Source organism: Oryza glaberrima, chromosome 7, assembly GCF_000147395.1.
Source record: "Oryza glaberrima chromosome 7, OglaRS2, whole genome shotgun sequence".
Lineage (NCBI taxonomy): Eukaryota > Viridiplantae > Streptophyta > Magnoliopsida > Poales > Poaceae > Oryza > Oryza glaberrima.
In genome coordinates, this window is record NC_068332.1 from 9,547,932 (window position 1) to 9,561,652 (window position 13,721).

The following is a 13,721-nucleotide window of genomic DNA, read 5'->3' on the forward strand; positions in this document are numbered from 1 at the left end:
GGGGATCATACAATATTCTATCGCCATAAGAGGTGTCACACTAGTATCCTTGCTGTGTATGTGGATGATATGATTATCACAAGGGATGATTCTATCGAGATAGCAAGACTAAAAAAATCTAAGGAATTTGAAGTTAAGGATTTGTGTCGGCTGATATACATATTAGGCATCGAGATTGAAAGATACACTAAAGGGATAGTACTTTCAAAAAAAATATATGCATTGGATATGCTCAGTGACACATGTATGCTTGTGTCGACGGGGGATACCCGTAGACCGGATATAGAGGGTATTGGAGTACGCTGGTACGAGGATCTACGTAGTACGACATCAAGGAAACAAAAAACAGGAATTATACTGGTTCAGGCCCCTTGATAGGTAATAGCCCTAATCCAGCTGGTATGAGATTATATAGTGGGAACCACAGATTACAAAGGGAATAGCAGAACTCGATGATACCGACGAAACCGTAATCGAGTTGGTTCGACTAGATCACCCGGCGACCTGGCTTCTGTAGGCTCCGGCTTCGTAGGCTGTGGTGGTTGTCTTGGCTATGAGATTCGATGCCTTAGGTCCTCCCGGGGGGTCCCTTTTATATCGCAAGTCGGGTGGTCTCCAAGTAGGACTCGGAGACATCGGACCCTACACGATACAGTGACGACCCAGTTCTATCCGAGTAGGAATCTTTTCATCTGTGGACTCCGTGATGAATTTCCTTTGCGTGTACAGAGAACGTCCGTATACGCGCAGATATACCATATCGATGTATAACGTATATCCAAGGGTGGAGGGTATGCCTTATCCGTAACCCTGACAGCTTGGTTGTCAACCAACCTCTACACTAATTGAGCAAAACCATAAGTTGTGTGCTGAGTCCGAAAATCCAGTGAATAAAGAGATATATCAAAAGTTGGTGGGAAGACTAATATATTTGTGCCATACACGACCAGATATAACATATGCTGTTAGTGTGGTGAGCCGATATATGCATGATCCAAAAAGTGGTCACATAGAGGCTGTGTATAGGATCCTAAGATATTTGAAGGGAAGCCTAATGTTGACGAAAAATCCGCGCTCGACCGATGATGCCAGATCTGTGTTAGCGCGAACTAAGTCGACAAACACAATAGCTTGGGAGATCTGCTTAGCTCCAGTGCAGGTCCAAAATATTGATGAGATGTGGACGTTCCAGTCAATTTGATCCTACAACCGACAAGATAGACAAATATGTTAATCACCAGGAGGCCGATCGACTGACAAGCCGATGGAGTAATTCCAGCCGATGCCGATACTAGCCGATGTCGATAGAGTTTTGAGTAATCGGCTATATGTCCAATGTAGATAATGATATAAAGACAATCGGCTGATGATAATAAAACAACAATATAGTCTAATAGAAACCAATCGGCTAACAATGATATGATAGAATAAGTGATCCAATGGTTAAAGCATACATCGGCTAAAGGTCCGATGCCATTAAATCCAAATGATTAGATAAACAATGAAACCTTTGTTGCGATCGGCTAAATCTAACTTGTATGTAATCCTTGTGAGCCGATACAACGTCCAAATAACTTATCGTCTAAAACCTCGATGAAACCCTTATTGACAATCAAAGGCATGTTAGTTTTTATGTTTATAAGCATAGGTAAGGTCAATGCAACTCGAAGTATGCAAATAAACATAAAGTCCAAACAATCAAGCCTTTGACTGATTTTAAGAGTGGTGGATACCTTAGCTAATCTAATCTGGCAAAGCAATTTAGCTAATACCGACAAAAAAAAACCCTAAAGCAGATCCTAGCCAATACAAGTAAATCAAGTTACCAAACTAGATTAACTAAGATATATGATAAATAAGTAGGAAAATATATCAATTGAACCAAAGCGATCTAAGAGATCGAAGCGATGCAGCCTTGAACAACACCAACGTAGCCGATACAATTGCCTGGGCCTCTCCTGTTGTTTTACGCGTAAAAAAATTGCCTAGGCCGGCGAAACGTAGGACTTACCCCTTCACCGGAGATCGAAAGGCGATGCAGCCCCGCGTTAGGTGCCAGGTTCCGCCGGATGATAAATAAAACCTCGGAAAGGAGGCTGGCGATGCGCCAATTGTAACTTTATTAATCTATGAGATAGTTTACAATGACCTCAGGTGTACATATTTATACTCATGGGTAGATACTAGCCATTCTTAGACAAGAAAGAAACTTTCCTAAAGATAAAAGGAAAACATAAAGTCTTTATCGAACAATAAACACACTTTCCTAATGATAAAAGGAAACTAGCAGACTCTTCCTAATTAATAGATAAACTACTATGCCACATCCTCCTTGAACTCGGTCTCTTCCAGATAAACTTTTTTAATTAATTAATTTCCTTAACCGAACCCATCAAGAATCCGACTGTCGACGATTGATAGTGCCTACCGACCGATTCCAGAACTCTGAAGCCGATACTGACTTTGGGCCAATGATGACTTCGGGGCTTACCAAATTTGGTGTTCACACCCAGGCAAAGGACTATGGTTCAAGAAAAATGAACATCTAAGGGTGGAAGGTTATTGTGATGCAGATTGGGCTAGTTATCCAGATTATAGAAGGTTAACTTTAGGCTATTGTGCTTTTGTTGGTGGTAACTTGGTGCCTTGGAGGAGCAAGAAACAACCTGTGATGTCTTACTCAACGGCCGAAGCTGAATACATAGCCATGTTAGTGAGTGTAAGTGAATTAATATGGTTAAAGAATTTGTTGATTGAGTTGAAGCTATTGAAGAATGCCCCCTCCCCCCAATGAAATTTTAGTGTGACAACAAGTCGACTATTAACATTGCCAATAACCTGGTTTAGCATAATCAAACAAACCACCTAGAGATAGATCGTTTCTTCATCAAAGAAAAATTGGATAAAGAAACTTTAGAATTATGTTATGTAGTGTCAGGAGAATAAGTGGCTGATTGTCTAACAAAAGCTCTAGGTGTTAAAAGAGTGTACATCCTTATGTAATAAGATGTGTATGATAGATATATACCGCCTATTTTGAGAGGGAGTGTTAGGTTGTATGTGTTGTAGTCCAAGAGGCCCATGTATCCATATGCTTGTACTCCTAGTATAGAATAAGCAAGTGAGAGAGGAGCGGAAGCTTCCAGAGGAAAAATCACAAAAACTTCATTCTTCACTGAACTGTTTCTTTGGTGTCATTTCATCATTGGATGCATCAAATTCCTTTCTTTTACGTGTTGTTGCCAGCTGAACGTGCTGACCAGAAGGCAACGGCTCGTCGGTGGGCCCTGCTCGTTGTTGATGGTTGTGCTCATATATGTAGGTTACCAACCATATGTTCAGATCATCATTGCTAGGTTCAACAATCTTCCTTGCCTTGCATCCCGTTGAGTGCATCTGGTTGCACCTTAAGTATGATCTGAAATAATTGCCGGAAGTCATGCTTAAGTTTCCAATCTTTAAAATGATCATAAAATTTTATCTATAGCTCAAAACATGCTTAGAAAACCTACTTTGTACTCCTGATGATCACAAAAGTACGTTTTTTAGGATTTAGTCAGCCAAAACAAGTTAGCTTTGACTATAAATCTGTTTAGAATGTAGAGAGTCCAAAACAAGAGAGATGCATGTTCTCACCTTTGGTACTTGGAACCAAGTATATCTTTCTGGCCGTACTTTATCCAATTCCAGCCATCATCTTTCATAGTGTTCACAAGGAGATATTTTATTGTGCATTTATCCCTATGTATGAGGAAAAAGAAAGAACAATAAGGATCTGATACAATTGTTTTAGGCACATCAACCTTCCTGTGAATAACAGCTGCAGAGGAGGATGGCTATTATTATAGCAGAATCTATTAGTTAAGATAAAAATCCGTTAATTGTGTTTATTATTAATAAAATCTGTTAGCAAAGTTATTAATTACAAGGAGAAGCACACAATCAAACCTCTAATCTTTAACTGATATTTTATCAAAAAAATGTGTTGATTATACAACAGTAAGAACAAACTGTAAAAGTTGCTTTGCTGTGATCTGGAAAGTATCTATCTATCTATCTATCTAATATATTATTAAAACAGCTTTGAAAGGAGGCACCACGTTCGCTGTGGAGGCTAGAAATTCCCACATTAATCGGAGAAAAAGAAAAGAAGAGTCCAAGTAGAAATACAATCTAAAAATAGCTAAAATTCGTAATTAAAAATATGCAATATGGAAAGAGGAGTCCATATAGGAACCAAATACGTGATTAATTAAAATTCGGAATAATAAAAAAATAAATTTCAAAATTGGAAAAAGAAAAAAAGAAGAGTTCGAGTAGGAATACAATTTATAAATAATTGAAATTCGGAAAATAAGGAATATTGAAAGAAGAGTCCATATAAGAATCCAATACGAGATTAATTAAAATTCATAATAAAAAATAAAAAATCGAAATTAGAAAAAAAAGAAAATAAGAGTTCAAATAGGAATACAATTTAAAATTAACTTAAATTCGGAATTAAATATAAGTAATATTGAAATAAGAGTACATATAAGAACCCAATAGTAGATTAATTAATATTCAGAATAAAAAATAAAATAAAATCCAAAATTAGGCAAATTAAAAAGAGAGTTAAAGTAGGAATATAATTTTGAAACAACTGAAATTGAAAATAAAAAATAAAAATATCAAAAGAACACAATAATAAATAAAATAAATTCTGAAATTAGGAAAAAAAGATTTCAACTAGGAATACAGTTTATAAATAACTGAAATTGGTGATAAAAAAATAAAACTATTAAAAGGAAAGACCATCTAAAACACATGATGAGATTAATTAAGTAACAGGCCTATAGACGAGCAGAGTGGTGGCGGTTGATGAGACATCTAAAAACTATTAATAAAACACCAAATAGAATCCTATTGACGATTAAAAGGAAGAACGACGAGCAGGTCGTGAAGTAATCAGTCAAGGCGGTTGGCGGGGACTTCTAGAATGTAAAAAAGTAAACTCCAATGATAATCATATTTGATTTTAAAAATCTCAATTACAATAAAAATGAGAGGCAACGGACGGGTTGTATAGGAGTGCAATAGTAGAGCCGCCGATGGTTAGTGGGTCTTCTAGAAAGTAAAAAATGAATTCCAACGATAGTTATGTTCGATTTTTTACAATCCCAATGACAATAAAGATTATGCGCCGGGCGGACGTGTCATACAGGAGTATAGTGGCAGCGTTTGACGGGATTTCTAAAAATTATAAAAAACATAAAATCCAACGAGACAATAAAACTCTAAAAACTATAAGGTTCAATTTTTAAAGGTTCGGGCTTCTAAAAAGTAAAAAAAAATCCGCAATGATAATCATGTTTGATTTTAAAATCTCAATACAATAAAGAAGGGCGGCAGCGGGTGAGCCATAGAGGAGTACAGTGACAAAGACATTGACGTTTTGGCGGAACTTCTAGAAAGTAAAAAGATGAACCTAAATGATACTTATGTTCAATTTTTAAAATAGCAATGATAATAAAGAGAAGATGCAGTGGACGGTTGTAGAGGAGTATAATAGCAGTGTTTAACGGGACTTCTAGAAATTATAAAAAAGAAGCCCAACAGGACAATAAACTCTAAAAACTAAGTTTTTAGATCCAATGTTTAAAGGTTCCAAGGAGAATGAATAGAAACAGCGGTAGATTGAGCAAGCTAAGGGGTAGCAACTGATGTGACTTTTAAAAACTATAAAATTAGAAATACGAGGATGATAAGGTTTGGTCTTTCAAAATCTTAAGACAATGAGATAACTATTTAATAAATTTTAAGTTAAATCATACTAAAAAAAATATAATTTTATATAGGTGCTAGCCGCGCAATTGCGCGGGCCACCCAGCTAGTTTGTGATTAAATGGAGTATAATTGTTCAACATATATGCATTCTTAGAGAATATGATAGATATTCAGGTTTGTAGGGTCATATTTTACATGGAGAGAATGAATTAAAATTACTGAGACAGAATTGTTTTTTTTTTTCGGTCTCATCATTTTGTTACTAGGCAACTATGGATAAGTGGATAAGAAAAGGCAAACAAATATTTATATCGGATTTATAATGTATAAACTTATATATTTGTTTACCTTTTAAACTCTTCCCACATGAGACAGCCTTCGAGCCAACTGCCTCCAAAATGAAGTTCTGGGCACCTGACAACTTTTAAATTTGAAACAGACAACAAAGGAGCATCTATTGATACTAACTCTTTGCAATCACTTATCTCCAATTTTTGTAACAATGGCATCTCAGGGCAGAAGCTGACAGACTTGAGCTTCTGAAAGCCTTCAATCTTCAGTGACTTGAGTGATGGAAACTCTGACAAGGCTGGCAGTTGATCACCACAGTGAAATGACAAATATAGCAGGGAAATCAGGGGTGGTAAATTACTGAGTTTTGGGCATCTACTGATAGAGAGACCGCGAAGCTGTGGGAAATCCCCATATCTTGTTCCATTCCAGAATTGCAAAGAATACATCTCCCACAGATTCAGTATCTCCAGTGATGGGAATCCAGGGGCATGTTTACCATCAGTAGTCAAAGAGTTACTTCTTTGTCCAAAGTTTTCTACAGCATACATTTTCTGTATGAAGAGAAATTTAAGACATGGCAGGTCACCAAGGTACGGGATCTCATTACAGTCTTGCGAGTTGTCAATTGTAATTGAAACAAGCATGCAAAGCCCTGAATCCTTAATCCAATTAGGGAACGAATTGCCAGGATAATTTTGAATAGCTAGCTCTTGAATGCTAGTGTTTGGCTGAAGATTTTGAAGGACCTGATTAGCAATTTCTTTGTCACTTTCATCTTCCATTTCCTCACTGCTGCAACACCATTCTAGTGTCAAAGCTTGTAGGAATTGCTTACCTACTAGATTTGCTTCTTTGGCATCATCACCTGCAGTAATATTTTGAAGCCCTGTTATATGAACATGTCCCCTTAGTCCACTGAGATTCTTCAAGTCCCGAATTGAACAATGTGATAAATCATCCCCAATATTAAATACCGTTAGTGTTTGTAGATCAGTTAGCTGCCCGAGCCCAGAAGGCATGCCAACATGAATATTTCCTGGTTCCTTTTGAACATCAAGGTGTCGCAGCTTCATCAAATTCTTCGTGCTTTCCGGTAACTCAATGAGGCAGCAACAATCCTTGAGTTCCAATGTCTGAAGGGTGTTCAACTGACCTATTTCAGTTGGTAGACTCTTGATCTTTGTGTTGTTCATAGCCAGGAATCTTAAGTGTTTCATCCTCCCAATTGAACCAGGCAGGTCTACTATTGTTGTACAGCTCAAATTCAATGCTCTTAAAAATCCACATTTCATCAGAAGATCATTCAAACCCAATATTTTCAAAAGTGGCACAAAGGAACTTGAGTACTCTGTTGCAGATCTCCTGACAACCATAAGGGACTGCAGATGTCTATGTTCTTTTGTCAACACAACAGTATTGGAATCTGAAATAACAAGTGAAAGGTGGCAAATATTTTCAGGAAGGCTGAAAAATGGTTCCTCTGAACTGAAGCTTTCATCCTTTGAAACGGAACGTGCCAAATCATGAAATAACTCATGCATAACGAATTTGTCTTCATGATCATTACTAAAGGGGCAGTGTTGGAAAAATGATCTGCAGAGAAACTCATTAAAATACTGCAGGCCAGTGTCTTCTGGTTGACTATCTTCTTCAGGGTATACAAAACCTTGAGAGATCCATAATTGGATGATGTGATGCTTGACGAAAACATAGTCTTTTGGAAACAGGGAACAGAATTTGAAGCACTGCTTCAGATGTGACGGTAGAAGATCATAACAGAGTCTTAGTGCTGGTACAATACCGCCAACAAGCGAATCGATTTCAGACAAAGCAGTTTCAGAATGCCATAATAACCCGCTTAGAGCCTTCATACACAATAGATTACCACCACATTTCTCAACAATCTTCCAGCCAACTTTTGTTAACTCATGGTCATTATTAATATCAAAACCACAACCAGCATGTTCCTGGAAGACCATAAAGCATTCTTCTTTAGATAGGGGATTCATGTAATAGGGTTTCATTGCTCCAAATAGGCTAGCCACTTCTTTGCTCCTTGTGGTTACAATAAGAGCACTTCCTGCGGCACCAACATTTGATACCTTCCATACATCTGTCCAGAAACATTGGTTTTCAATATCAGCATCATTCAGTACAAGTAAGAATCTCTTGCCATTAAGCTCTTCTCTTACAGTTTCTTCAAGAATGCTTGATGGGGCATCATAGCAATAGGCACAAGTTGTAAACTCTATGATCTTCTCCAATAGCCTCTTTTTGTCACACATATTTATCCATATCCTCAGATGAAAACCCTCTAAAATTTTTTGATCATTATAAATTTCATGGAGTAGCTCAGTCTTCCCTGTGCCGCTTTCACCAAATATACAGATAGATGTGAGACTCTGCTCACTAGTAATGTCACCCTCATCAGAACCATCTGACAGTAAGCTGTTAATTATTCTTTGCTGGTGACACCTATAGGACTGCAAAAGATTTGTCTGTTTGGTTGATGTTTACACGTTAGATCTTTTTTTAAAAGGAAAATCAACAGATTATAAACTAAAACTAGCTTCTGGAGTAAGAAGATTTCACACTTAAAAGAGTATTAAAGGCATGGTATAAAACAAGCACTGCTCCACTAATGACATTGCACATTTAGAGTACGTTTGCAAAGGTTTGAGCCTGTTAAAAAACACTTGATCTGAAGCTTAAGAAAAAAGAGAAGCAGCATACCTTTAGGTTGCATTGGGTATGTACCCGGTTGTATTTCCACCATCTTGACAGGTATAGATGTCTTTTAAGATCAGTGAAGGAATAAGGAAAATCTTTGATATCAGTGTGGTTTGACAGAGTTAGGCACTTCAGATTAACAAGGTTGGTTAGGCAGTAAACAGGCAGGTCCACTCTGTAGCATCCTGCAAAATTCAAGTACTCGAGCTTCTGAAGATCTTCAAAATTCTGTGGAATGCCCATCAGCCTTATACAGTCAGATAAGTTCAAGTTCTCTAGACTGCCCAGATTGACAAAAGAAGAAGGGAACAATCTAAGACTGCGACAGCCCGACAAATCCAACAGCCTGAGATTAGAAAGATCACCAAATGACACCGGAAGGTTTTGCAGATTGTGGCAGAAGGAAAGAAGCAGAATCTGCAAGTCGTACAGGCATACTAGTGAATCCGGCAACGCACGAAGAGAATAACAACAAGAGAGGTTTAGTGCAGAGAGCATATGAAGTGATGATCCCAGGGAAGGAGGCAGTTGTACAATGTCACTGCAATTTGAGAGGTCCAAATACAGCAGGTTCCTGATTGCTGTGGGCAACAGATAAATGGGGTCAGCCAGGGATGATGGCATTGTCTGTTCTTTCATCCTGGTAATCTTGTCTTGGGCAGAGTAGTTCAGATCATCAAAAGCAGGAACCTGAAGCATCCGGTGATCCTCCTTCATATTCTCATCAGAGCATAGGAAGCCCATGATCCCCAAAACACCACGGCATAAGAGGATGCAATGCGACGTCGCTGCGGCGGGAATACGAAAAACTGGATCTGACAGGCTTCGTAATTGTATCAAAGCATCAAGCGTAGGAATAGTATCACGGATCTTTGCGGATGTTGACTGACTTTTGTGGTTTCTCCCCATCATGGACAGGAGGCTGTCGTAGTGCAGATCTTGGAGGCAATCTTTTAGCGCTTTGTAGGTGAAATTTTGAACTGTAGGAAGCGGAGAATTGGGCGGCGACGGCGACCCAGATTTACCGAAGGATGAAACCATGGTTCTTACCCGAACCAGCAGCTGAAAGAGGCGATTGATATGAACCTGAGGGTCTGAGTAGCCTAGAGTAGGGAGAATGTGCATCCGGCGCTTCGAGTGGATGAAGAGGCGGTCACGGGTGGCCTCGCTGGCGCCACGGTAGAAGGAGACCATGTCCCCGGCGTCGAGGCGGTTCTTCCTGAAGAAGTGGCTCCATCCCAACGTCAAGCTGCTGCCGCGGTAGAGGAAACGCCATGGCTTGCCGGCATCGTCCTCGAATCTGAGGACGACGCCCTCCCTCTCGTTCGCGGGTACGTCCCGCGGGAAGTAGCACTCCGCGTGCTGCCACGGGATCACCAGCCGGCCCAGATTCCCGACGTCGCTGGGCGTCACCACCTTGTCGAATATGTGCTCCTTCTCGACGAACCCCCGGCCCCGGACCGCGTAGCCAGAGAAATCGTCGCCGGCCTGATACTCACCATCAGACACTTCCTCACCATCCGAGAGTTCCTGATCTGAGACAGGGCTTCCTCCTCCTCCTCCTCCGGTGGCGGTTAGTCGTTCGTTTGCTGGCTCCTGCTGCTCCCCCTCCCTACTGCTGCTTCCAGGTTCCATGACGACCAGTTTGCCCGATATCAGGGCTCGCCAGTCGCCACTACTCCGGATTGCTACCCTTGACTCCTTGAGCTAAAACGACTGACCTGAGCTCAAGGTTGTGACTTTGTGCGACTTGTGTTTTGGTTGATTTCGGCAAGATTTTGGACCGGTGGAACATGCCTAATCGCACTTCTCTGCTCTACAGGAGAAAATTTGCACGCTACTTTCCCCTCATTTGGTCTGTTATCATTGGTTCTTCACCGTAGATACATATATCTTTTACTATATACAAATATCACACAACCTCCAATAATAGAGACTACCCTTTATCTATTTTATATCTTTTACTATACAAATGTCACATAACTTTCAATAATAGAGACTACTTTTATCTATTGTATGTTTCCTTCAATAATAGAGATTACCTTTATCTATTTTATATTTCAGCTCCTAACCATTTATATGTCAGCCATTGCATAATTATCATTATCAAATCAACTTAAACTTTTATATTTGAGACCATATAACAACAAAATAAATACGTAGATGTTAGCCTCTTCTATGTCCCCCACCCCACCCTTCCCTTATCCCCACTTGCCACTAACCCAAACACCATCCCCTTCTCTTGATGTCGTTACCTCCAATCTTCAAACGCAGCGACGTCTCTCCCCCTCCTTATCATCCACCACCATGGCTGGCTTCTCTTCCACCGCCGGCCTCTCACTTCATCCCTTCTCTACAAGCGGTGACGCTGGATACGGTGGCATATCTAGCTATGAGCTTATCGGATCGGATCTGGTCGCGAGCTCACCGAATCTGCGGCAATGAAGAGCAACGACAACCATGCCAGGAGTCGTCCTTCGTGGTGGTGGGGAGCGGCAAAGACGACCATGGCAAATCCTCCTCTGCTTCTCTTTTCCTTCCCATCCAAATGTCTCGTGGGACTCCGGACTTGCCCAACACACAGCTCCAACATGTAGCTTTGCAGCAACCGAGCTGAGATGAGCACGACCTCTACAGGTCGCGTGTGACGTCATGAGACCACGATCCCCACTATTACGGACACTCATCTCCAATATGAGGTACGAGACCACTGTCCATGTTGGCGTATTGAGCATGCATGTTCTAAAATCTCAGGCAACTTACTCGGGCTAGCTGAGCCGTATTTGTGCTGGAGCTGGGCAGGCTCAAGTTCTTTTCTAGATCCTCAAGGGAATTAACCTGTTCTCTCTCCCCCTCTCTCTGCGTGTGTGTTCATACTGAAGAGCCTCCAACAAAAAGCTTGTTCCCAGAATATGTGCTGCGAGTGCAAGGTGAGAATACGTACATTCTCGACATTATTTTTGTTACTTTCCTCTCTCTTGTTTGCTTTTTGTTGAAATTAAATGATCTAAACAAAGCGGGTCTGATGCCCTGATAGAACAAATCAAGGATTAATTAGCTAGACCTATGCCATTATAAATCTATCTGTTTCAAAAATACCAGTACTATTCGTAAAATTAAAACCATGCCATCACAATTTAACATGCATCGTAAATATGCAACTACCTTGTTACATTTTTCCAAACTTTTTGGACTAAAGTGTGCTTTTCTTCATCCTTCATCCTCTCTTCCTCCCCCTTCCCTCCTCTCACATCTCCTCTCTCTTAGTTTTGTCTCCCCAATGGTTGTGGTTGCGGCGGCTGAGATGGCAATGGCCAGCGGCGAGAAGCAGCTAGGTCATAGCAGAGAATAAAGGTGGCAAGCAGCAAAAGCAGCCACCAGATCTACATCAGTCACCGTCGACGAGGACAATAGGAAGTCCAATTGGCTGACGAACAGCAGCTGCATGGATGCGCCTCAAAGATCTACAAGGAGCACGTGGGCGGCGACATTCGTGAGCCATTGGAGTTGCTTGACTCAGTTCTGGAGAGAGTAGCCATTCGTGCGGGGAAGCGAGTTTTCACCGTGTTGGGCTAGGTGCTGCCTAGCTACCGGGCGAGGCTAGGAATGCTGATGCGGTAGGAGGAGCCAAGGGAGACAAAGGTGATGGTGGTGCCAACTTCCATTGTTTGATGGAGTTGGTCCCAATCATGTCAGCCATCAACTGTGTTGTCGGCATCCGGTAGCAACTCCAACGCCTTTTGACCACACCCCGCAACATGGTGTCGACGGACGCGAACAGCTGCTGCAGCTTGTCCTGAGACATCCATACAGGACCCATGTCAATGGCGCGAGCTCATCAGAGTTGTCCGCTTCTCTACGATGGGAAGAGACGAGAGTTGACCGACAACATGGATATGTCTATTACCTATCTATTATCTATCTATCTATCTATTATATACTAAAAGTCCATAAAACTTTCTACAAACGCTCCTAAGACGCCACGTGTCACTCCTACAAACACTCCTAGGCAGCCACATGGCACTATCTAATCTCACCGTCGATTTTCAGTTAAATTGGTGGACCCGGTATTTTGGACCATTAAAATAGATCTACTATTTAGAAAAAAATACCTTCCTCTGCTGTGGGCTAGAAAATAAGAACGTACATACGGATTTTGTATAACCGTGGTATACACTTAACTAAACATTGAAGTTTACCTACTTTTCACATGAAAAAAGAAACTCACGTACGAACTTACGATAAAAGCGGTAAAATAGAAAAAAAAATACGTACATGGAGCCATTGAAAGAAAACGATGGTCTTAAAAAATAGGATTTTCTATTATACTATTTAAAATATCACTCTACATATTTGTGCAAATATACGCAATTAAACTAGATTTTCTACAAAAAGTACTACAAAATATCCTTTCAACGCTCTTTAAACGTTATATCTTTAAATTTTAAAAATCATATACTAAAAGTTCATTAAACTTTCTACAAACGTTGTTAAGCTGCCACGTGACTCTCCTACAAACACTACTAAACCGGCATATGACACTATCTAATGTCATCGTCGATTTTCACTTAAATTGAAGAATCCGATATTTTACAATTAGATTCGATTTATTATTTATAAAAAGTAATATCTTTCTCTTTATATGTATAACTGTGGACCAGAAAAAGAAAAAAAACATAAGTACACCGTACGTAAACGTAGGTACACACGACTTGAAAAAAAAATGAAGATCACCTACTGTTGATGGAAGAAAAGAAAGGATACATACTCACTTATGATAAAAGTGATAAAGTAAGAAAAAACATAGGCATTGAAAAAAAATATGATCTTTAAAATATGATTTTCTACTGTTTGAAAATAACTATATTACTCTATATATTACGCAAATATACACAGTTAAACTATCTTCTACAATATAAATATAAAATATC

At 39.9% G+C, this 13,721-nt stretch overlaps 1 protein-coding gene across 1 annotated transcript; it reads right to left on the reverse strand.

Annotated features, from left to right (window-relative positions):
* Window positions 1–2,457: 2,457 nt before the first annotated feature.
* LOC127780789 (uncharacterized) lies at window positions 2,458–10,929 on the reverse strand. The gene is made up of 4 exons (XM_052307759.1): window positions 8,794–10,929; window positions 6,115–8,558; window positions 3,637–3,741; window positions 2,458–3,418 (listed from the first exon to the last, which is right to left on the reverse strand). Exons 1-4 carry the CDS (start codon window positions 10,423–10,425, stop codon window positions 3,166–3,168), a joined length of 4,434 nt encoding a protein of 1,477 aa, XP_052163719.1. The 5' UTR covers window positions 10,426–10,929; the 3' UTR covers window positions 2,458–3,165.
* Between the last annotated feature and the right edge of the window lie 2,792 nt (window positions 10,930–13,721).

Excerpts from the sequence above, each read along its gene's own strand:
- LOC127780789 (XM_052307759.1), bottom strand. The coding sequence starts at position 10,425 with ATGGAACCTGGAAGCAGCAGTAGGGAGGGGGAGCAGCAGGAGCCAGCA. Across the intron at positions 8,559-8,793 it reads ATACCCAATGCAACCTAAAG|ACAAATCTTTTGCAGTCCTA; the intron begins GTATGCTGCTTC and ends TCAACCAAACAG. Across the intron at positions 3,742-6,114 it reads ATGTGGGAAGAGTTTAAAAG|GGATAAATGCACAATAAAAT; the intron begins GTAAACAAATAT and ends CCTCATACATAG.